Genomic DNA, 24,938 nt, shown 5'->3' with positions numbered 1-24,938 from the left:
TCACTTCATCGGGTGCATTCAGTGGAAAATACAGTGGGGAGATTTATATACACAGAGAACATGAAACAATGGGTGTTACCATACACACTGTGACGAGAGTGATCAGGTAAGGTGAGCTATTACCAGCCTTGTGGGGGGGGAAACATGGGGAAAATAGTGATGATCAAGGGGGGCCATTTCCAGCAGTTGACAAGAATATGTGAGGAACAGTTGGGGGGGGGGGATAAACATGGGGAAATAGTTTTACTTTGTGTAATGACACATCCACTCCCAGTCTTTATTCAAGCCTAACTGCCTGGAGGGGACAGTTATAAGTGTGTTACTGTTTAAAAATAAATAAATAGCAGCGCTCTGAAGTGGCGCTCAGTCTAATGCACACAAACCTGGCTTTTGCGTAAGAGGGTGTCTCCTCCACATTGACTTCTGTTTAATCTCCTTTGAATAGCTGTCTGATAAATGATTGCCCCGCCAGCTCCTGGCACGGTGATATTTGCAGAAGTGGGGAAAACTCCCCTTTAAATGGAACAACTTTTGCAATGTCATTTTGTTAGCATTTGAAGCTCTTTAACCACCAGCACTGAATGGGGATGTGGAGAGGTGAAATCTTTCCACTAATTGAAATGGACCTGCCTGGGTCAGAGGAGGGAAAGCAGACACTGAACTAATGCCCTGGAGGAATGGCTTATTATGACCCAGCCAGAGTATTGTTTGTACCGGATAAAATGCTTTACTATCTGCATTGGTACTGTACATTGAGACGGTAACTCAGCATCCGAGGCCAGCAACAGGGCAGACTGGTTGTGTAGGGTTCTGGGAAAGGTCGAGCACTGTGGGGTGAATCCGCCTTTGCAAGGGTGCTTGGCCCTCCTGTAATGCATTTCATCTGGGGAGCTCCAGCTGCATTGCAAACACTCCCCAGTCTCGCAGCTAACTCCTTGGAAGCAGGTAGATTTTGGCTCCATCTAACAGAGCAATAAATCATGCAATAGAGAGGTTTAAGTGACTTGCCTGAGGCCGCTCAATGGTAGAACTGGGAATAGAACCCAGGAGTCCGGACTCCCAGTTCCCCTTGCTCTGACCACTGATAGCAACAGTGAATGTGCTTAAGATCTTAGCTGACTATGGATGGACTTGAGCATGTACTTAGTACTAAGCATGTCTTGATGTGTTTTGCCAAATCTGTGCCTAGGAGCTGCGGGCAAGCAGAGGTCCCATGGCGCAGAAAGGACGGGGAAGTACCTGCAGTTCTAGGCATGGGTGGGAATTCACTCTGGGTGCACCCCACCTGCCCTCTCGCTGGATTGCGAAGCTGGAATGCCTCGGCCAGCTGCTGGGAGCAGAGAACTCCACAGGCGTCTGAGCACACTCTCTGGGGAAGCGCCTCCCAGTTGAAATTAGGGGAGGTCAAGACAGAGAGGTTGTTCCCACTGGTGGAAGGGGTTGGGTGGGAGTGGTTCAAAACCTGTCTGATGTTCTTCATTTCCTTAATAGCAGTGGAAGCATTTCATGGGCAATTGGAGCTAAGCACTAGCGCAGCGGTAACGAGCGACGAGAGACAGCTGCAGGTAAAGGCTCTTTACAGGGTTTCTGTTTTTGTTTCAGCAAGAATTTAGTTCTGGAGGGAGGGTGCCAGATAGAAGATCCTGGAGACCAAGCGCTCTGGAGATCCACAGAGCGGGGAAGGCCCCCTGGAGTATGAGCTGGAAGGTGAGGGGGTTTGGTCGCAATGGGCCACGTGATCATTGGCAGAGGGTAAAGATTTTAGGCCCTTAACAACCTGCTCTAGATTGGAAATGATGCCCTACAGGTGAAAAGTCTTGTCCTCCCATCCCCAGCTAGTCCCTCTGACCTGGATATGGAGCCCAAGAGACGGACACTCAGTAGCCCATTCCCTGCCCCTGTGAGCCCAGCCAGTCCCCACCAGCATTGATTGTATCTGCATTGCTGATGTTAACTTTGCCATTCCCCTACTACCACTACCGGGAGCTCCAGACTACCCACAGGGAGCAGAGTGTGACTGCATACACCCCCAGGGTCAGGACATACACCCAGAACAGCAGTCTATCCAGCCTGTAGGACAGCCTGAGCCAGTTGACTTCTAGTCTGCTGGCCCAGTCTAGTGCGCGGAGATGGGAGCTAATCAGGAGGAGCTCTGCCAGGATCTTCTCCATTGGGGCCTTCCGGGCGCTCGTCATCTTCCAAGGCCCCTCTCCTTTCCCTTCCTCCTCTTCCCCATGCAACAAGAGACCTGCAATGACAGCAAAGCATGTTCAGCGAGGCAGCAGTTCAGGGGGCTGTATGTACACAGGGTGTGCTGAAAACCCAGCTTTGCATGTACCTGCAATGTCACCAGCTGCTTGCAGCCTGGGAGCCTGGGATCTCTCACCAGGGCTTCCTCTGTCTAAGGCACTGCCTACCCAGCAGCAGGAGAAGAGTCTTTTCCGCACAGGGTCTTCCCCCAGATGAAGGAACTTTACTAGCAGGATAGACTTGGACAGGCTGAGAACCAAGAGGGCCATGCAAACCGTGAAGAACACCCCTGAGGCAATGAGGGAAGAGAAAAGAACATTACTGAGTGGGACAGGCAACCAGGACACCAAACTGCAATGGCTGAAATAGTCTCCCAGGGTGTGTCTACACTACAGTCATGGGGAGTGACTGCAGAGCACGTAGACATACCCAAGTTAGGTTTGATTTAGCTAGGGCAAAGGTAACTTGAGTAGCTAACAGTAAGGAAACCATGGTGGCAACATGGGCTAGCCACTCAAGCATGTACCTAGGGTCCTGGGTGTGTGGGGCTAGCCTGTGCTGTCACAACGTCACAGCTAGATGAAAGCTGGCTTAGGTACGTCTACACATGTTACAATCACAGCTCCTGATTACAGTGCAGACATATCCTAAGGCTCTGCCCACACTGGGGCTTTGCAGTGTTCTCAAACCATTTTCAAACCCTCTTACCGCAGTCATGCAAAGTTTGCATCCATTGTGTTAAATTACTACCCTATATAAACCTGGTTTCAGCTAGCACAGTGGTTGAAAAATTCAAATCCAGTCCACTCTGGGCTGAAAATCTGACACAACCATGCTGCTGAGCATCTAGCCGAGCGATGCAAGATGATTGGGTGATGCCAGGAGGGTTTGCAGTGCACACAGGGTGTCAGCGGCACTGTAGTTCTTTTCCCAGAGGTTCGTTTGCCCGAGGATGCAAACATCAAATCAGGGTTAGCAACAGGTGCTTTAAAGAAGAATAATCGTACTGGCACCAATGACTGGCTGCCCAAGAGAGGCCCCACCTGGTCAGAGTAAGACACCTAGTCATCAGGGAAGAGCTGGACGGATGTCAGTAAACATTTCCCTGAAATGAGAATGATTAGACCATGGAACTTTCTCTCCAAGGCAGATGTACCATTACTGCCCAAGTCTGCCCATTTTAAAGCTAGTCTGGAGAATGGATCTGGGATAGCTAGGATAAACTCATGGGTCTTCACCATCTCTCACCTCTAGTATTTGCAGATTTACATGCTCCCTTAGAATAGAGTCCCTACCATAACAGCCCAGCCTGTCCAAGATGCACTGGCCAAACCCAGCTCACCAATGAGGGGAGTGCTGACCGCAGTGCCCGGCAGCTTGTCTGACATGTTGACTTTGAAGACAGTGTAGCCAACCAGCACGCTGGTCTTGAAGGTTATCCTGGTGCCACAGTTGGGTGGCAGGTAGAAGCTGGCCAGATCAGTGACCATCAGGAATAGGCTGGGGATCAGCAAACTGACCACATATAGCAGGGGGCGTCTTCGGATAACAACCTGGGGTGGAGAAGAGAAGTCAGAGCCAATTCTAAGTGTGACCTGAAAACAATGGAGCTTGGGATTTTTAGCATCTTTTAAGATGCAGAGACCTGTCGAGTAAGAGCACTGAGAGATGTGGGGGCTCCTCCTTGCCACTCACCTAACTGGTGCAGGGTGGGCCGGGGCAAGGGATTGTTACATTGGCCAGAGACAGTTGTGGCCAAAACTTTTGTGAATTCACAACCAGCTTGAATTTTCACCCCACAAACCTGGAACATTTTTGAAGTTGGCAACCTCTTATTCATATATCTCTCCACATGATCCCTTTGCCTCTGGGCTTTGCAGATTCAGACAGAAGCTGAAATCCCCAAACACCAAGAGTGGTTGCTTTTGCTGTATTTGTGATCCAAGTAATGAGACAAACCCACCCACTGCCTCCCTGCCATTCATCTTGGTGACATCTATGCAAACCTTCCTGCTGCAAAACCTGTAGCCAAGAGAATTCATCTAGTTTGGGCTTCAAATGGGGAAACACAATCATCTGTATTTCATGCAACAGTTTTTAGGGCCCTGCAAACCTTTAATGAAAACGTGAAGCCAAACATTTTACTCTCTCTCTCTCTCACTGGGCATGATATTTTTGAGACTCCGGTTCGTGGGTTTGTAACTGGGTCCTTCATGAGATTTCTAGGTGGTGGAGTGGTAAGTTCTGGGTCCAGTGAACTTTTCCAAATCTATCTGCAATGCAGAGTTTAACCCAACTTGTTGGGTTTGGTTTAAGTCTTGCCATTGCCATAATGGGTCTGAAGGAACCTGAAACTTTTAAATCAAAACCCCCGGGTGTCAAAGCACGTGATGAGAAAATGATTTCCACTAAAAAACTGTTGCAAGGCAGAGAACAGTTTTAGTGGGAATCGTTTCCACTCAGGGTGTCAGAATGAAAATCACGAGGAAGGAAATTAAGCCTAGGTAGCCTCCTCCTCTCTGCTTCTGAGAGTCTGAGTGCGTAGAGCAGTACTGATCTGATTGCATCTCGGATGTCTCTATTTGGCCATCAGTACCATGCTCCTCAGCATGGTGCTCTTGAAGAGCAAAGCATTGGCCCAGTGTGTTATGTTGCCACGTGGAGGTCCCAGTCTGGATCTCACCCTTCCTGGCAGGGTGAAAGAGAAAGGGGGAGTGTTGCATGAGTTCCATGAGAGAAGCATCTGTAATTGGCTGGGGTCCTGCACCCAGGTTCACCCACAGCATAATACAACAAACTTCTACTGGGTTCACTGCCCTGGGTCTGGTAGCCAGATACCAGGGCAGACTTAGCTAGTCAGTGGAGCCCCCAGCCAGACGTGGGATGTGCTGTGGCTGCATTCTGTGTGTTACCTGAGCCAAGGCTCAGAGCAGGAGCCGGGAGGTGCATAGACCCCAGTTCTTCTCACTGAGCCACCAGGAGTCAGCTGGGGGTTACCTCCTCCTGGCTAGGCGAGTAGGAACTGCGCTGAGCTGGCCTCTGCTAGCAGTCACTCTTTGCAGATCTTACACCAGCCAAATCCCATCCTCTCTAATAGGCTAAGAAGTTGATGCCTTTAAATTCTCCAGCAAAGGGAGGGAAGCACTTTAGTTTCAGTCATGTTCTCCATTAGACACCCTTCAGGTGTTAGCAATATTATGCCACAATTTCATTATCCATTAAAGCCAGGTAATAATAAGTACACAAAGGTATTTGCAGCCCATTGATGTTAATGAAGGAGATCAATCTCATTCCGAGCATGTACATCAGCCGCACATCGGAGATGGAATATTACCCAAGGTTAGGCATGAATTGTCTCCTTGATAGCAGACCCCACCAGCACTTAATTTTGCATGACTGTCTTTATGGCACAGACGGAGTTTGACACCCAGGCACAGCTTGCCGCTAAGTTTGCTACATTCTCTCCCCCCACCTCAGACATAAGTGCTGTGATTTCTCTTGCAGACGGGAAAGTTGCAATGTTCTCCTCTCACCTGGGCTACCCGGGCAGTAAGGAGTCAAAGGTGACTCTGGCTGGAAAGCTGGGCAGGTGGCGCAGGGCTGACTTGTGCTGTTTTCAGAGAAGTGCCCAGGGTCAATGCCCAGTGGACTCCTGTGTGAGTGCACTGGGCACATCTCCCATCTTGGGGAATGAGAGGGCAATACCCTGGGTGACCCTACCTGCCAGTGCAGTCTTTCCCCTCAATCCCCAGATTCCTAGGGCATACCCCTGAATCTCAGTCACTCTCCAGGTTTCCTGTTGTCCCCAGTGTTTCTGCTGTAGCCCAGGCTCAGAGGAATGTGTCCTGCTGTGGCTACTGGAAGGGGTCCGGGCTCAGAACTGACATCCTTGTCATGACAATTGTCTTCATGTGGGGTCCACCTGCTGAAAGCAGCCCTCGCTTCCAAACATTGCCTGAGCCTTGTGACGTACCTGGCATGTTCCTGGGGCAAGTGCCAAGGCGACGGGTTTGCTGGGACGGAACAGGGCAGCAGTGAGTCTGTACTGTAGGTACAGGGGCAGAAAGAGGGCTGCTGTGGTGGGGACTACTTACCTACAGGGGCTATGCAAGTAATTAGGTAACTTAAGAACAGATGGCTCTGCACTAACACAACGTAACATTCACCCCGCCAGGACAGACGCTGGATTTTCCCAGGGCAAACCACACCCCAGGCTCTCAGCACCAGTGAGAGAGTCGGAGCCACCGGATAGGCTACTGCTGCTCAAGGCAATGCTGCCTGCTCCCTCACGGTGCCAGGTACAGAACGAGGGGCATTGGAGGGAAGATGCTCATGATGTTTTGCAGGAATGTAAATATAAAAAAAAAAGTTAAATTCCCCAGGGAACATTTTCAGTTTTTCAACAAAAACTTGGAACCCGAAACTGAAATGCTTTGGAATTTGAATTAAAAAACTGAACTCTTGTTCCTGAAAATGGTTTGGTTTTTATGAAAACCTGGAAAATGTAAATAGAAAACATGGAACATTTCAACTAAAAGTTTGAAAAAGCCACTTTCTGTCAAAAATAATTTTTTACAAGAAAAACTGGCCCTTTCCTAGTTCCTAGGACAGTCTGGGGTGTTCCCTGACTGGTGAGCGGTTCTTCCAAGACACTGAACAGTCGGGTAAGGGGGTTCTGTGAGTGCATTAAGGTCAGCCATACTGGCCCTGATTCTCCTCTCGGAGACACTTGGGTAAATTGCAAGCGACTCCACTGAAGTCAGCTAAAATATCCTCCAGCCCAAACCTTGGCCCTAAACTCAGTCACCATTAGCAGGATCCTTTGTACAAGGACTGATTAACTGCCAGGTTCATGCTTTGCCTCTGTGCTCCCCCTGGTGTATGAAAGGCAGGGAGAGAGGCTGAGCTTGTGGTGCTTAGCAAGGGGGACCTGCTGGGAAACTGGGAAGGGCTGGGCAGCAGTTGGTGAGCTGTCCAGCCTGGGGCCCAGGGGGTCTGAAAAGTTTCTGAGAGGCTTCGGGGTTCTCGAAGCCCTGAGTGTTGTTTGCTGCTTCCACCCAATGGGTGTGTGTTTCAGCTGAGTGCCAGATCTGCAGCCCACCCTGCAGTTGCTTCTCTTAGTGTTTTTCCCTTTAAATGCTCTTCATTATTCGCTCTGGCATTAATAATGTTCGCAGGCTGCTATCTTTAAAATTAATGAGGTGTTTAACTCTTAGTCAAGAAGCTCATCAAAACAAAAACACATTTTCGTCCTCCAGCAAGCGGTGTGGACAAATTAGCTGCTTCCCCTCCACGTTCCAGCCTCCTCCAGCGAGCAGACGGGAGCCACAGGCTGTCTCCTCAATGCTGCTGCTTGGAACGTAGGTCCTGCTGTCGGACGATTTCATGAGTGATGCAAGTGTCCATGCTGGTGTGACAGAGGGATGTCTGGGGCAGAGCACCTGCAGCAGCCCTGTTCAGTGTCTGCACTGGATGCTCTATCCTGTACTACACAGTTACTGCCTTAGCATCTGGAGCCCGAAGTCCATGTGTATAGGCGTGACGATCTGCAGGCTTGGAAGCAGGGTCTGCTGCCTCCTGTGTGGCTGCCGTGTTCACATGGCCACTCAACAGCTCTGGCAAAGCAGGGAACAGCAGCCTATGCACTCTACAGGTTCAAGCACCCCTGGCATTCCCACCCACGGAGGTCCTGGCTGGAGGAGTCTACTGAGTAGTGTGTTAAAGGGACTGGGGAATCACCTGGAGTCTGTCTGTGCAGCTAGGCTGATCTCTGGCTCACTGCAGCAAACAGACTTTGCTGTGCAGTCCTGATACCATGGCTTGCACCTAGTTCCTGATTCCAGCCCTGCTCCTGGTCCTGGTTCCTGGCCTCCTGTGTTCTGCTCCTAACTTTGCACCCTGTCAACCCTACTTTGGCTGGCCTGTTGGCCCTGACCCAGTAGGGTTCATTGGCCTTGACTCTGACCAGACTCTGAGGCGGGACATGGTACAGAGTGCTGCTTCTGGCCTTGACCCTCTAGACTGGGGTAGTCAATTATTCTTTGTCAAGGTCCAAATTTCTTAGTCACGGTATAGTCAAGGTCCGGAACCCAGAGAAACATTTTTCACACCGCAATAACAATAAAGATAAGTCAATAAAAAGATTTTTCAGCCCATTCAAAAGCATGTGAACTTGGACTATGTGCTCGATTCCACTCAGACCTGTGCCCCTTGGCTGGGGATCCTGGCACGAGGTCACTGTATGGTATCCATCACTGTACTGGGATGAGGTGCTAGCTCAGAGCTACCGTACCTCAGCATTGGTCTAAATTTCACTTTCTCTTCCCTGGGGTGTTTGAGGACCAGGTGTGAGCACCTATTTTCAGGCTGCACCTGTAACTTTTCTGTCTTGGAGTTCTCCCCACCCTGCCCGATAGATGGGGAGCCTGGGCAAATGCTAATGCTGACTCGCTTTGGAAGTTGATCTCCAAGAGCCCATGGAGAGAGAGAGAGTGAGCCCTGCCTCTTGGGTTGGACCATGTGGTATCTAACCAGGGATGTTCCCAGCACCCAGCTGGTTGTGCCTCTCTTGTCTACCTCATCCTCAATGCTGGTACTGGGGCATTTTACAGAATAACCTGCTTTCTCTCTCGCTACACCCTCATCTTGGCTCGTCCTCCATGTTGTAGCTGCCCACTTCCCAGTGGACCACAACCCGTCGGTAGCTAGGAATTGCACTGTGTCACGTGTGTGAGTGAGAACGTGAAGCACAGCAGAGCCCCTGTTCTCATGATGGATTCAAAGACTCTGAAGCCCAGCACAAATCGCTGAGAGGAAGAGAAGAAAAGGAGGGAAAGTGCCAAACGGAAAGAAGTCCGCAGATTAGAGGTAAAGGAGAAATATTTGATACCTACGTTAAACTGAATCTGGGCGAAGCGTCCGGTCTCCATGTGCAGGACCTGGGGAAGTGAGGGCACGGAGAGCAGCTCCCACTCACCATCATCCAGGAACAACATCTTGTCATTCTTAATGTCCTCACGGCTTCTCCAGAAGGTGAGGTCCACATCCTCCACTGAGAGTGACACAAACAAAGGGCTGGGACTTAGGGGAAGGGAGGGACCTGTGAACGCGGGATGGTCTCACCCCATTTCCTCCACAAGCTGCCAGTGGCCACAGGGCTGGGGAAGGAGCTTCACTGGCCTTCTGTATGGTCCCTGCAAACTATATGAGCCCCATCAGCTCAGGGACTGAACTGCTCCTCTCTGCAGAATGGACACTGCCTGAACTGACTGGAGCCCTAGGACACTCGTTCCCACCGTGCCGTGGGATCTTGCTTGTGGCCATTGCAGATGCAGATGGTCACTTTTCAGCCTGGGTGATCTCTAGGGCAGCCAGGGTAAAGGCAGAGTCAAACTTAAAACGTCCAGCATGAGACAGAGCTGGCTACCTTGCGGCGATAGTGCTTGCCTGCTGACTTATGAAATGCCTGGCATTGATGCTGGCACCAGATCAGCACTGCGTTCCACAGGGAGCACGCAGCGGGGCACCTACCCTGGGAAGTGCTGAGCTAGGTCCTACAACATGTGCTAGTCACGTTCCTCTTCACACTCCCCAGCTGTGCATCCCAAGAAAATAAACCTCACTGTCTTTGGCGGGCTGGCGAGTCTTGTCTGTGGGAGCTGGACGCTGCATATGTGCATTTCCTAGGCTGAGTCCTGTCCTGCCCACCTGTGTGCAGGATGCTGCTGAAGGTCAGGCTGCAGTTCTGGGTGTCAAAGGGAAAGGCGTATGCCTCCAAACTGCACGCGGACACCACCTGCATGGGCTTGTGGTTCTTGATCTTCCCAGCAGCATTCACGTAAACGTAGGGGAGATCGGGAGACTTACTGACGTCCACGCTGTACAGAACAGGAGGGTTTGTTGCACAGGGAGGGTGGGGGAGAGAGACCCGACGACTTCGTTACGCAGTATACAGGCAGTGAGGATTTTTTAATGAGCTCTCATGTGGCACTACAGGTGTAAGGATGCCCTGGCCACTGGACCATTATCCTGGGACTTAGTAGACCCTAGGTTCAATTCCCTGCTCCCACTGTGTGACCTCCGGAAGGTCACTTAGTCTCTCTGCCCCTCAGTTCTCCATCTGTAGAATGGACATAAAAGCAGCACCCTGCCTAGCTCCCACAGGTACTGTGAGGATGAAGCCGTTAAGATGGTGAGGAGCTCGGGCACTGCAGTTGTGGGGACCAGGTTACGTATCAGACAGAGAATGCCTGTGGCACTCCATTTACGAGGCTCAGAAGGATGAAGTGCGAGGCTGACCCTGCTGTGTTTGGAATCTCTTGCTCCACAGAAGCTAAGTGTCTCACACCAGAGACTCAGACTGTTAATCCATCCCCTTCAAACAGCTAGTCCAGAGCTGTTAGAAACAAGATTCCCCCTCCCTCCCCGATGGAGCCTTTTGTTCTTGCTGTGGGCAGAGATGCACTGCTCAGCCAAAAAGAAACCCCAAACCCACCCCAACCTACTGGTGTGCAGTAAAACTCCGACCGGCTCCAAACTCACAACTCGTTGATGACGATATCTGGAGACCAGATGGTGCTAAGTGGCAGAGAAATTTCGCTGATCCCATCATAGAGGCTGGAATTCCAGGTGAGAAACTCATCCTTCCAGATCTGTGGGAGGGAGACGGAGAGCGTGACTGCCCGGCTGGTTTCCCATATTGCGACTTGGCAGGGCAGGTTAACTGAGGTGCCATGGTGCGTTTGAACCATTGACTTCAGGCTTTAGGGATGGTAGGTACAGAAAATATCCCTGCATTGGGAATGTGATAATCGCTTGGTCCCCTGTGCTAATGGCCAAGAAAGTGCAGCTCCCACTCTGCTTCCTACAGGATAGATTTTTACTGGTGTGTAAAGTGGAATTCTCATCAGAACACAGTGGCTTTACCTGTCACCAGGAGTCTATACAATCGGTGCTGACACAGGCAGTCCTCTTCAGCTCCACCATCCTCATCTCATTCACCCTAGCCAGGCTGGCTCAGAAAATACGTTTCTGAGTGTGCAGTCTCTGAGACTTGCCTGTGTCCAGAGTGGGTTGAAATGTGAAAAGGACATTTTTTTCCATTTTTTTTTTTTCATTTTGGTTTTGGGTCAAAATTTAAAATTAAAAAAATGCTAATTGACATTTTGAAATGTTTCGAGCAGCACCACATGTGTATGCTTTGTTCATCTACCCTATCTGATGCTTTTGAGGATGGTGGAGAACCCTTTTAAAACACCTGACTGTTTTTTTTTTCAGTTCCACATGGGAAGGAAAGAAGGGAATTGGTGTGGGAGATAGACCCCACTGCAGGTGAATGTGCGCTGGCCCCTGGAAGATATCCCCCAAGATGTTGTCGAATAATATATCAAAGGCATACATTTTGAGAAGATCACAATCAGATATTCCACAAAGGGAAGAAGCTAAACTTAACGCATTATTCATTATGAATGATTTTTTTCAGTTATGTTCAGGACACTGGGGAATCTCTGATGGCTGGCTTAGGGAGAGTGTGTGTGTGTGTGTGTGTGTGTGTGTTTAGGATATTGGAATACTTGCTTATAGAAATCAAAGGTGTTACTGGGACACTAAAAGTATCAACTCCAACACACACATGCAAGATTCAAAACTTCTTTCCTTTAAACCCACCCAGACAGGTACAACAACAAGATGACATTTAGCACTAAGACACAGCACTCTGTATTGGTTGAGGTGCACTCTCCACTGATCGTTACAATATTAACTGAGTCAGAAAGCAAACAACCTAAAGTAATGTATAATAAATGCTACAGAGCAATTAAGTTCTCTCTCTCTGCTTCAGCATCACATGTAGTTAGGGAAGAAAATATTAATTTACCTGCCGAAACCAAATGCTTGTTGTTAGCTTTTGATTCTGTGTATCCTGTAAGGGGAAAAATAAAATCAAATGTTTAACAAGTTATACAACTGACTCAATGGATCATAAAGAGACCTGACAACTTAAAAATCACACTGCTCTCAGAACAGGTAGGCTCTGCTGTACCCATTAGTGTTACACATAACATCTAAGGTTGCTCTAGATAAAAGAAATTAGATAAGTATTATTCATTATTTCTTTAGTGGGGTGTCTTGTACATTTTGCCCATTGAGAGTCATTGGGGTTTTGTACCGTAATCCATTAGGTGTTTTTGAAAATCTCTCCCACTCTTTGTATATCATCAATTTCAAATTTCCCCCTCTATAATCAGGTAGATTGTGCAGTCACCTGCTCCCAGCTGTAATATCTGCGACAAGGGATAGTCCCATTGGCTTTTACAGGATTACTCACTGTTGTAAGTGATGTGCCTGGTAACAGCTGTTTGCAAGAATAGGACCTGAGTTAGTGAGCTTCTCCTGTGCTTTGCATGGGGCTTCCATGCAGTAACATGGGATAGAAGAACATTTATGAAATAGGAAAATATGGTGTGTAGGAATAGGATAATATCCCTTTAAATAGCTTGTGAGCCCTCCAGTGGTGCTCAGTGTGTTCTGTGGTTTTAGAAGCCATCAAAACCAGCCCTGTGTATACAAGTTTGTGTATATTTAGTAAACCACTTTCTTTTGGACTCAGTTGTGCTCCTGTGACTCCTTCATATTATTTTTGTTGCGTGAAGAGCTAAAGAAATAAGAGAAATTGTGATTGTAAAATCACCAAGCCTGCCAGAGGGAGCTCATGGAAGACTTTCAACTCATTTTTTTGGAAACTGACTAGATTTCAATTTGATTGCATCCCTTTACATTTCTCTCTGATAAAACCAGGCCATAGAGAAGGATCCTGAGGTTGGTTTGGCCATCACCTCACTTCATACCTGCCTCCGGCTCCCGTTTGTTGTTCATCTGTGTCTGTGCAATCCTCACTACAGTAAATTATCTTTGATAAAATAGTGCTTTGGCTGCACTTGACGCTCTAAATGAATCATCCGTCTCTTTCTTGCGCCCTAATTAGTTACTGTGACATTAATCAGGCTGCTAAGCATAGTACCATATTCTCAGCAAATCCAGGGCTAAAAATATGAGTCTGAGCTTGTATTTGTAATCAGGATATTCATAACTTTTCAAGTAGTATTGTCTCAGCTGCTACAGGCAGCCAATTGGGTTAAATCTTTGTGTGTATGGATTTTCCTGCTCAGAAAACAGAAGTGTGACCTCAAGCTAGGTGTATTTTTTATGACATGTAGAAATTCCCTGCCTTTGTAATGATTCAGCATGTTTTCTTTTTTCTCTCTGGCTCTATTATTTGTACTGTGGTAGAATCCAGAGACACCTAAATACGTGCTTAAGTTTAGGAATGTGAGCAGTGCTGCTTCATTACTCGTATGCGTCAAGTTGGGCACATACATAATTGTTTGTAGGATCAAGGCCTTATTAGTTTTTGAGGCAAAAGGTTTTCTCAGATTACTAGTATCTTGGGATAGAGCAAAAGCTCAAGTTGATGAAAGAAGGCTCCTTTGGAATATAGGAGATCAAATTTCTCCCAAAAGAGATGGAAGAAAGACAGTAGTTGTTAATGAAGTGTGACTCCCATCTTGACGGAATGAGAGAGAATAGCAGGAATGCTTTGGGTTTGCTGCAGACCCGGAGCTTGGAATTTGTATATCCATGCCATTTTGAAAGCGGATTAAGCTAATTTCCCTGGAAAAAGTGGCTTAGGAAATCATTGGAGATGAAAAAGGAACTGCAACATGCTTTCCAAAATCTTTGGATCGTCGCACAAAAGGTTACTTGAGAAGAAATGAGTGACCCCTATTCAGAAACCTTTGATGCACAAAATACAGATGACCTGTTTCTATGATGTCCTCTGGGGGGAGGGGGGGTGCTGCATCAGCATCCCAGACAGGACTTGGTGCATGCATGCAAAAGAAAAAAATCATTTATAAGACACACTCACTTTTGTTTGGCCATTTGGCTAAGCTCCTTTGTAATGGATGAATATCCAATATGCCCTCTCCTGGGGGATTATAATCTGCCTGTCGGAAGGATGAATTCAATGATCTAACAGGTTTTTTCCCCACACAGTGAACATCTATGATGCTATGAACATGTGTGATCTGTAAAAGGTGAATTCCAGGTTAGATGACCTTAGCCTAGGGAGAGCAGGCTGCCGTTTGGCTCACCTGTTAGAGTTGCCTATTATGACCCACAGTAATAGTCTTATGCAGGATACATGCCAGACAAGTTTCAGATTTGGACGAGAGAGGGACTCCGCTAATGGTTAGTCAGCACGAGAGATTCACTCCCACAGTTGACTTGACTTGAAGATATTGATTTTGTTGCAGAGAGCAACATTTAAAGCACCTTCAACCCTCATTAATCCTTTTTGATTGCATCTTAAACCAAAATGATCAACTGTAGGATCATAGGCCCCCAAAATGGGGGAGCAACTAGACAACCCCATCCTTTTGTGGGTCCACTCCTTCCATCACCCCCGCTAATGCTTATAGTTCTTGAGCATGCCTTCGCTGTCTGCCGCGATGGTGCCACCACCATTGTTTGATGGCTATCCTATACTGACTGCTTGCTTCTGCATTTGGCCCCGACAGAGATCCCAGTGTTGGAGGGGCCCGGGGTGAGCAAGGAGGAGAAAAGACAGCCGAGGCTAAAACTTGAATCTTTTTGTCAAGGGAAACAAGAAGTTTCTCAACGCCAGCTGGCTGGCATAATTGGTTCTCTCGTGGCATTATTCACGGCTCTTCCCTCTTTCTTTTTCAGCTACCTTCCATCTTGCTTGTTAAAAGCAAAGGATATTTTCGAGAATTGGAATTCATTAGTCTTCCTAACAGAGGGAGACTACTTAGACGTAAATTGGTGGTTAGCAAATATACAGATCATTCCCACGCATCCTCATTTATCGTCTCCAGTTCGGCAGACTATAGAAACAGATGCCTGAACGTCTGTCTGGGAGGCTCTAGTCAGCGGAGTGGAATACAAAGGTATCTGGGATTCGGAATGGACGAAACTCAATATAAACAAATTGGAACTCTTCTCCATTGACTAGATTATCTCCCTACTCAGATTTCCCCAAGGTACTCATAATAACTTGATATTCTCAGACAAGCCTAGTCTTTTATGTACATGAAACAGGAGGCAAAAGATCACAGTAGAAGTCAGAGGCAGTGATGAAGATGGGGCGAGAGCTCTTCACACAAAACAATGGTTGCTGAACAGTTCGTCTATTACTACATGCACCTGCTGAAGTCTCTACTGCATCAAGCCCTTTAAAGCCTACAGCTTCCTGATGACATTGGCTCTGGAGCCAAGTCTCTGATTAGATTTATCTGACAGCATGAATACGGATATTTTGAACATGCATTCGTTATAGCCAAGAAAGCAGAGAAGACCCTGACTTAAATACTACTGCTCTCCTCCTGGTCTGGTGTAATCACTGCACCCAAACCCCACTAGCTGGCATCTAATGGAGTGAAGATGATGAATTCAGAAAGTGAAATATAATTCACCACTTCCTACTGTATACAAAAGATAACAAGGGACTCATTACAGTTAAGATGGATAAAAACAAAACCCTGCTAGAGCTGCTGTTAGAGCCTCTTTCTTTTAGTTACTGTAACAAAAAAGACATTTTCCAACTCTGCTCTCTCCCATTTTCTCCTTGTACAAGAATGATGGAAGGTCCAAGGCAGGAGGAAGTAGATTCTGATGTGCTAGACACCTCTAGAAAATGAGAGTGCCTCACTCACTTGATCTACACCCAAACTTCGAATCTTTACATGCTCTGAAATACAATCTTGATGCACCAGCAAGGAATTAAATAGTTGCAATATAAGAGGTAATTACAGTGCTTGTAGTTATTTGTTAATTCATGTAGCATATTTCATATAATTAATACTGTGCCCACACTCTGCCTATGTTAATACACTTGCCTGCTCCTCAAATACTTTTCAGCAGCTTCCAGAATATCAAAGTGGCTCAGGTAGTCTAAGGAGGCAGTTTGATTGCACAGAGCTTCTGACTGTGCTTAAACAGACACTGCCAAAATTAAAATTCATATTTTAATATTTCCTCCGATCGGTGCTATTAAGAACATTTTTAGCTTGTTAAAAAAGAGAGAATTCTATCAGTCTAATTTAAATCACACTGGCTATTTTTGTTGTTTCTTTTACTACTTGTGTTTCATTCCGGTTGAACGGTGTCATTGGGTTGCTCAATTTCACTTTGCTTATAGTCAAGTTTCTTCCAGGGATATTGCAGGAAATTGCCATATGTGTAACAACTCCATTCCCAATGAACCAGCCCATACTCGTTCCATAACAAGGAATGTGGTGCAGTTATTTCCCCTGTGCTCTGCTTCTGAAATACCAGGGGTTGATATGCTGTGAATATTGAGTTTGATCCCCGCCATGATATTAATGGTACCCATGGAATATCTACACATGAGATAAGATCAGTAGACCCTGAAATACCAATGGAAGCTAGTGATTCAGTGACTTTTACATCCTATCCTGGTAACAGACAAGCATTGGGCTTCTCTGATCTGGTCTGGCAGCTGAGGTTTCTTAAGGGAAAAGGCATAGAGCATCTGATGCTCTCTCACTGGCACTGTGCACGTATATGTAACACACACAGGACATTGGGGCTCATTTTATCCATTCTTTTCAGCTCTTTCCAAATTCTCTGTAACTTGGGTCTTAAGTTTCTGAACTCTCCCCCATCTGTATCTGTTCATCATTTTCTGATACCCAACACACCAGATTTTCTCCAAAAGCATCAAAGCCCTTAGGCCAGTGTTTGTTACATAGTAGCCCGTCTGCTCTGAGCTCTTTGTTAAAATGTCCCTTCCTGGTTCTCTTAACTTAACACAAAGCTATTTGAATGTAAGTTTCCAAAACTGCAAGGGAAGCTTTAAAACGGCGATTTTCAAAGTAGCTTAAGGGAGTTAGCACTCAAATCCCATTCAACGTGGATGCCTGACTCTTTTAGGCTGTTTGGTAAATCCCAGGCCTCAGTCCCTCAAAGCTGTACTGATTGTAACTGATCAAAATAGAGGATTTACAAAAGTTTGTCTGTATTTGTCTATCTGTCCAACCTTTTGCAAAACAACCTATTGTTAAAAAATATTTCTTCATTGAGCTGAGTTGTCAAGGATTATTTATACTTATTCTCAGCCTGAATTAAATTGACTGGGTCACTTTAAAAACCTCTTCCTAGCATTTTGAAATTCCAGAGAGTCTTATTTAAAAGGACCAGGAGCAAAATGGTTTGTCAATAAACAGAGACAGCTCCTTCTGCTGAAAAGCATCACGCACAGCCACTGTCATCCATTCAACTCCAGTCTCCAGCTACCAGATTCTACTGTATTATGAACAGCGGGACACTGGTTGTAAATGAGCTTGAGATTCTGTTTACCACATCCAGCACTGCATGGACAGAGAGGTCGAGGTAAACGGTAGTGGCCTTTGACCAGTTTCTGACGGGTCTCACTCCCTTGCTGTAATTCAGTAAAAGGTGTCTGGTCAGACGATTCAAAGTAGAATTTCTGGGCCTTTGAGCATCTGCGGTTGAGCTTCCTGCAAAACAAATGAATTTGTGTAATTAGACATGGCAGGTAGAAGAGGAAAAGTTGTTAGCTCTTGTTGTTGTTGCTGAGGCTGGGTTTATTTTTGTATGGGCTGATTCGTTGGGAATGGAGTTGTGGCAGAGATAGCAATTTCCTGCAATATGCTTGGAAGACCTTCTTGTATTAAGTTGATGTGATATTTTGGGCCAGGATGGCATGTAACCTTTCTAGGGGGAGATGTGATAGACATGAGGCCTGGGAATTCAAAAGACTATATTGAAAATATACCAGACAAATATGGACTTTTGGGACAATACTTGTTAAATGGATTCCCCAGGAAATCCCTAAGGAGAGGTTAATGCAAGTTCTCCAGCTCTGGTTATGCAAAAACCCAGCCTTTTCAAGATACTCCTGAGGAGAGGGTCATTGTCTGCTGATTACATGATACGGAAGGCCAAGATCAAAGGCCCAAGCTATACAAAGAAATGGCTGATCTGCCTAGTCTTTGTTCTGGTTCTGGATCTAAGATGGATGAATTTGTAACCACAGGGAAAACCCAGTTGTAGGCTTTGAAGGACTGACTCATACCAGAGCCCTGTGTTGGAGTTGGGGGTGACCTCTGGTAAGCTGCTTTTGCCTGTGTAGCTTCCGTTGTTTCAGTCGGTTTTCTCAGAAATGCTTTTACCTTAAGAATAATGTGCTTGCTTAGAAGGAGCTGTGTGGTAACTTTAACTGCTAGCAGTACACTGATCATAACCCTTAGAGAAAAAGCAAAGCTCAGTGCTGGCCTTTTGAGGCAGTCTGGCTTGCTGGGGAATATAACAGCATGAAGTAGGAAGCTGTGCAGCCTTAAAACCCTGGTCTGGAGGGCGTGAAATGTGGGCCTTTGCCCAAGAGAGATGGGAGCTGGAAACCTTTAAGTGAGTGCCCTCAAGGGACCACAGAGGGAGGGAATACAGGTGCAGTTACCCTGAAACTAACACCGGAGTAACAAAGCACTTTACGATTAGGCCGTTGGTTTGCATCTAGCCTTGGCTTAGTAGTTGCCAAAAGTTGTTAGCACCTGATAACTGTTTTGTGGCCTCTCTGAAATGAATTGGTGGCTCTTAGTTGCCAGTCTACAAAAAGTACCCCATTAAAATAGTGTCCTCACAACAGACAGTGAACGGCTAAAACGTACCCCATTAAAATAGTGTCCTCACAATAGGCAGTGAGCGGCTCCTGGTTGGCAGCCCCAGAAGGGAGAGGCCCATGACAGAAACTGATCTCTCCCATCGAGCTCCCTTCCGCTCCACTCTGGAGCATATGGGGCAGAGTGTGGGCTGTCTGGGCTGCCCCTGCTCTGCGGATGCTTGAAGAGGCAGACTCAGGATGACAATCTGATACTGTTCACCAGCACTAAGTTCACTTTATTTATTTTTACTTTTTGGTAATAGACTGGCTTCCTGTTAATGGACTTTTCCTTTCAGGTTCTGTGGATCTCATTCAAGAATTAGCCCAAGAAGCTGCTTGTGAACTAGAATTTAGTGAACCCAGAAATCACTCTGATTTGGAAGTTAATGAGATTGTCTGATCTTTCTTCCTTACCTCTTTAACCAACCCCTTACAGATATGCTAATCAGAAAACCCAAATCCCTGTTTGCACAGTAAAAACGGTGGGGGGAAATCCAGCTTGTGTCCTGCAACAGGACTCCATGGCCCTCTGAGCGATACAGGTGGAGGTAAAGGAGAAATGAAAACCAGCAATTGGAAGTGACACATTTCTGAGTGTTCCCTCTGAAATGCAAAACGATATTTTGCTCACGAGCTTCGCCAGACCTCGGGGAGCACAGCCTCACCAACTCATTGGGCTGAAGCAAATTGCCAATGCGCGTGAATGAAATCTAATCTGCAGCGTCCTGCGCATGCAGTCCCCTGAGCACTCAGTGCTTTTGATGGCTGTTTTGATGAGCGGCTGAAGGTATGAGAGATCCAGCAGGAAACTGTAAATGAGATCTCCTTTCCTGGCACACCAGGCTTGCTCATACCCATTCCTTTGTGAAGCATGTGGTGTCACTAGCCGCCAGAGGCGGCAATTTCGATGATTTATCAACGTCATTGAGAACAAAATGCTAGAGACTATGCTGTGGGTGCCCTGGCGTGAGTCGTGGAATAGTCACCTTCGATCTCATCAGAGCTGTAAGCCAAATGAGCATTTCGTTCTCTCGCTATGCTCTCCACAGCAGCCTCGCCTGTTCAGCACCCCAGGAGGGCCCTCCCTCCAGCACCATTTTCAGGGCAGTTTTCAGAAACTGTAATTTAAATAAGAGCAGCGTGTAAGATCCCAGCTGAGACCCCTTCACCATGGTTCCTGCCAGCTCAGCCAGGGGATAGGTCTCCCAGCTGAGACCAACTCCCTGCAGCTCCTACTGGTTCAGGTGGGGAGGGCACAACTCCTGCCTGGGTCCCTTTCAGTACAGTGCCTAGTGGTGCAGCCCAAGGGATGTTCCCTTTGGGTTCAGCAAGTGGAGATGCTGCATATTGACCACAAGGATCTCCTTTTGGGTCTGGGCTTTAGTGTGTCCATGCAATGAGCATCGCTGCCTGATGAGGGACCCGACTTTTGGGTTAAGTCAGCGCCAGCATTTAGACCCTGGAGATAAAGTTACACTAAATGTTACCTACTGTGAACTGGGATCCTTTCTCCCCAGGCCAGCAGAGCCTGTGATGCAGCCAGGGCATTCACTGATACGTTCTGGGATACAGTGGGCCAGATTCTCAGCTGGTTTAAATTGATGTAGTTCCATTGCATTCAACAGGGTTATGCCAATTGACACCTGGTAAGAATCTGGTCCAGCCCATTTCAATGTGGGGGCCTTCCCGTGCAATCTCCCATTGCTTATCTTTACTTCTGTCCCGCTGATGAAGACTGGACATAGCTCCTTGCAGTCCTTAACATGCTCTTCCAAGTGCTTGCTAGAGGGGGCACTGGACAGGGACATGAAACAGAGCCTTCCCTCCAGGAGCTGATATTGCTTCTTACACAGGCCCAGAGAATAAGATAGCCCCAGGGGCTGAGTTCTTCCAGCTGGCGATACTGTCATCAGCTGCCCAGCCTTGGGAGGGAGCATAGAAATTACCAGACCAGAGTAGACTCATCCGTCTAATCCAGCATCCAGTCTCCAACAGTGGCCAGCACCAGATGCTTCAGAGAAAGGTAAGGGTTAGGTAGATGTGTGATCATCTGCCCTCCATAAAAGTCCCATCCTTATCCCTAATAATTAGAGATTGGATTAAACCCTGCAGTATGAGATTTTATCTCCCATCCAATACTCTTTATTGTTAGTATAAATTATTCTAACTCTGGATATTCTTGTTATCCATCAAATAGTCCAATCTCTCTTTGAATCTTACTACATTCTTTGCTTCCATGACATCATGTGGCAATGAGTTCCACAGTCTAATTACACAGCAAGTGGAAAAATATGATCTTTTATCCATTTTGAAGCAGAGAAGGCAACTTCAGGACTCACACCCCCTGTTTAATCTTCAGAAAACAGACCCAATGAGAAGGTTGGGTGCTTATTTAGATACATAAATTGCAAAATAATTTCACTTTTGTTATGAAAGTGAATTGGCCAGAGGAAGAGTAATTACGGCAGAGACAGATTCACATTGTAAGTGACCATTAATTAACACTAAATTATTCCTCTGAGAGCTAATGTGACATTCACGTGAGCATTAGACCAATCCCAGATCAGCACTGTCTCAACAGACACAGAAAAAATCCATCAAGAATGGCTCAGCAAAGGTTTTCCGTGTGACTTCTCAGGGCGTAGTAATATAATGTAATAATTCACACTGCTTATGATCATTAGGAAGGGTCACCTGGAAATGGAACATCTTTGTATCATTGTGGGTGGTGAGAGGGGGATGGATGTGAACGGAAACAGGCTGGAAATAAGCTGTTTTCTATTTTGTCCCTTCACCTGTGGATACTTTAGTTAATCAGTGTTGTCTGTGTGTATCTCATGCTCTTTAGCCCAGATCCAAAAGATATTTAGGCTTCTAACATCCATTTAAATCACTTTAGCACATCTTGGAGTTACACACAATATTCTGGGGGAGGCTAATCTCAATGTGATGCTGCATACAGCATGGATGTAGCATAGATGCTGATGGGGTCGGGAGGCCGCTGAGCTCTCTCATAGAGATCAGGACACTCCTGCAAGGTGCACAGCCCTGATCAAGGAAATCACATGCTTAAGTCTCATTGATTTCCAGGCCAAAGGGGCAGATTTTTTAAAGGTTCTTACGTGCCCAAAATCCATTAATTTCAATTGATGTAGGGGGCCTAAATATCTTTTTTAAAATCTGGCCCAAAGTCTTCAGCACCTTGCAGAACTGAACGCATCAGGAATGAGTGAGCGTGCAGTGCTTGCACTCCATATGAATTTGGGGAATGACACACACACACCTGTTTCATTGCCCTGTCTTAGGTTATCTCTCTCTGGACCACACAACAGTAGGTGGATGTTAATGTCTGTCTGAATGGGATGTGATTTCCATGAAATTACAGTCCCCATCTTCATTAACCCAGCACGAGTTCATCAGATTTAGTGAGTACAGTGCATGCCACAGGTCTTGTTGCATAATTTCACAATCTCGATGATCAGCCCCTGGAAACACTTGGACACTGCCAAATCTTCAAACTAACACAAAAATACTGCACAGCCAAGGAACAGAAGAATTCGTGAAATACAAGACCTACTCTGAGAACAGTTGCCAAAGCACCCTCCCTGCCCACACAGATTGCACTGGTTTTCAGGTGACCCCTGATGACAAAATCAGGAAGGAAGAAAACTCTAGTGCCACTGGTGAGAAGCGCAGTCTGATAATCTCAGACTCCGACACCAGGAATTTCTGTAGATCTCTGCCACTGCTGTGAAGGGAGGAAACTGAGGCAACCCCTCTCCTGCCACAGAGAGAGCAAAGTCAGGTCCCACAGAATTCTTCCAGACTGTTAATGGATTCTGAAACCTACGCTGCCTCCTCTCGACCCTACAGGCCAGTCCCTCTCACTGCAAGGAGCTATCTTCTGGCTTCATAGAGCATTGAGTCACCTGGGTTTGAGCCTCATCTCTGCTGTGCTTTCGCTGTGTGACCTTGGGCAAGTCACTTCATCTCTGTTGGGCCTTGGTTTCCCCATTGTAAAATGGAGCTAATGATACTTGCCTTGTATCTCTCCATCTGCCTGTCAATATCATGCTTATAGCTATGTTATTTGAGTTCTTGGGGCATTTGTAAAGTGACTTAAGATCCTCAGAGGGACAGTTATTAGTTGTCCTCTCTCTAACATGACATGCACTGTGTATAAATTGTAAACTCAAAGGGGACCTGCACAACATCGGAAGGCAAAAATCTCTCTGCAGGTTCCATAGGGAAAGTTCTACTCGATGGAGTTAATGACCGCACTAAAAATGATCAATTGTAGGAAGCCTGCTTTGAGTCAAGGTTCTAAGACCTGCGCCCACCTGTCACCATTGTGGCCATGAATGAACATGACGCCACTGGCCTGCATTCCAACCCCAATTACAGAAACATTATGGAGTGAAACTGAAGTGAGTCCCATTTGCAGCCCTGATTCCAGCACAATCAGGATTGCTAAGCTTAGCAAAGTCTCCCATTCAACTGTCAGAAGAAATATTAAAACCAAAATGAAACTTCAGTCTTTTATTTACAAAGAGATCTAAAAGAAGCAGCTGCTTTGAGCAATGGCTTGGTTCAACCCTGTGGGAAACTGATGATAAATAGTTAAAAAACCATGGGGACTTTTCAGTGAAATGAATACCATTAAAAGTGAGATGTCTGTTTCCCCTGAATTTTAACAAGACCCATACAAACCTCCCAGCCTGAAAAACTGGTGGTGAACTTTACATAGAGAATAAGGTACTGACCCTCTACATTTTTGGACCCTTTCTGTTCTCCATTACATACTGTATACAGTCGCTGCTACATGCATCACAAGAGACTTCTCTGTATCTGTACCATGCACGTCCTAGCACGCTATAGATCTCTGAGACTTTGGTAGCTTACCCCTTGAAATCACCGGCATTTTCTAGACTCCTAGTCAGATGAACGCTTGCAAGGATCTTGCTCATCTTAATTATATCACAAAATTAGACCATCCGGAGAGGAAGCAGCACCATCGGGTCACCTATTCATTGCATGCTGTCAGAGTTCTCACAAGATGGTCCCCTATAGTATATATTCTCATCTAATTGTATAGTTAGGGAGTATATACCGTGTGTGTGTGTATAATCATACACAGTGTTTGCAGGCATGGGTTACAGCATCGGTCTTATCAAATAAACTTACCTGAGGCTAAGAGATTAAGGAGGAAGAGGGACATGAAAACAGCTGCCATCTCATCATCTGGCTTTGTCGAGCGCTCCCACCATTAGAGGCTTTCTTAAGTGAAGGTTAACAGTGTCTCTCTACCGGGCTCCATTCCCCACTAGAACGTCTTTCTCTCTGAAACATCCAACAGGGGCCGCGGTGAACACAGCTATTGCCTGACCCTTTCTGGGCTCTTTGCTAGCTCTGAAATACCCAGCCCTTCTGATCTGGAATCGGATTGTAGGCAGCATTTTAATTTCATTGACGTTCTAGCGCTAAGTGAATAATGGAATCCGAGGCTGGTCCCCGGGAGAGGAAATACCATGCTAATATGATTTCCTTTAGTGCTCTTACCTGAGGCTGTGCCTGTCGCTGACTTACAGCATGCTAATTCCATTAATAATTGAGGCCCAAATAGCTGCTTTAAATCAGACTTGTGCAGCAGCGTCTTCAGCATTTGACAATAGTTACTGCACTCTCTTGAATTACCCTGGATAATGGAAACCTGCTATTGTTTAATGAAGAACAATCGCTAACAGTGCGGGCGGTGGGGAGGGGGAATCGTGTCTGCTTTTTGTCTTTCCTGACTCTCTTTAATTAAAAGATGTATTACACTGTGATTAATGGGAGCGTTTGGGCAGGGGGTTATTTGGCACATTTCAGAAGGGGAACGAGACACTCCCTGACAGCAAGATTATTTCAAAGGCTGTTCAGGCCCCTTATGAATTGGCATCTGCAAACAAAAAGGGGATTAAGTGGCATG

The 24,938-nt window shown here is 46.5% G+C and overlaps 2 protein-coding genes across 3 annotated transcripts in view; one reads left to right on the top strand and one right to left on the bottom strand.

Annotated features, from left to right (window-relative positions):
• USP28 (ubiquitin specific peptidase 28) overlaps positions 1 to 24,938 on the top strand; it is a 125,080-nt gene that overhangs the window by 46,470 nt on the left and 53,672 nt on the right. The gene's annotated exons all lie outside the window — the stretch shown is intronic.
• On the bottom strand, positions 118 to 24,373 carry HTR3B (5-hydroxytryptamine receptor 3B). Its single transcript, XM_007060495.3, has 9 exons — positions 24,155 to 24,373; positions 17,647 to 17,807; positions 12,125 to 12,169; positions 10,792 to 10,901; positions 9,958 to 10,127; positions 9,144 to 9,301; positions 3,593 to 3,803; positions 2,339 to 2,539; positions 118 to 2,248 (listed from the first exon to the last, which is right to left on the bottom strand). The coding sequence occupies exons 1-9, from the start codon at positions 24,201 to 24,203 to the stop codon at positions 1,977 to 1,979; spliced, it is 1,377 nt and encodes a 458-aa protein (XP_007060557.2). The 5' UTR covers positions 24,204 to 24,373; the 3' UTR covers positions 118 to 1,976.

Source organism: Chelonia mydas, chromosome 22 (genome assembly GCF_015237465.2).
Source record: "Chelonia mydas isolate rCheMyd1 chromosome 22, rCheMyd1.pri.v2, whole genome shotgun sequence".
NCBI lineage: Eukaryota > Metazoa > Chordata > Testudines > Cheloniidae > Chelonia > Chelonia mydas.
The sequence above is the reverse complement of the archived record's forward strand: the minus strand, read 5'-3'. Positions and strand labels throughout refer to the sequence as shown.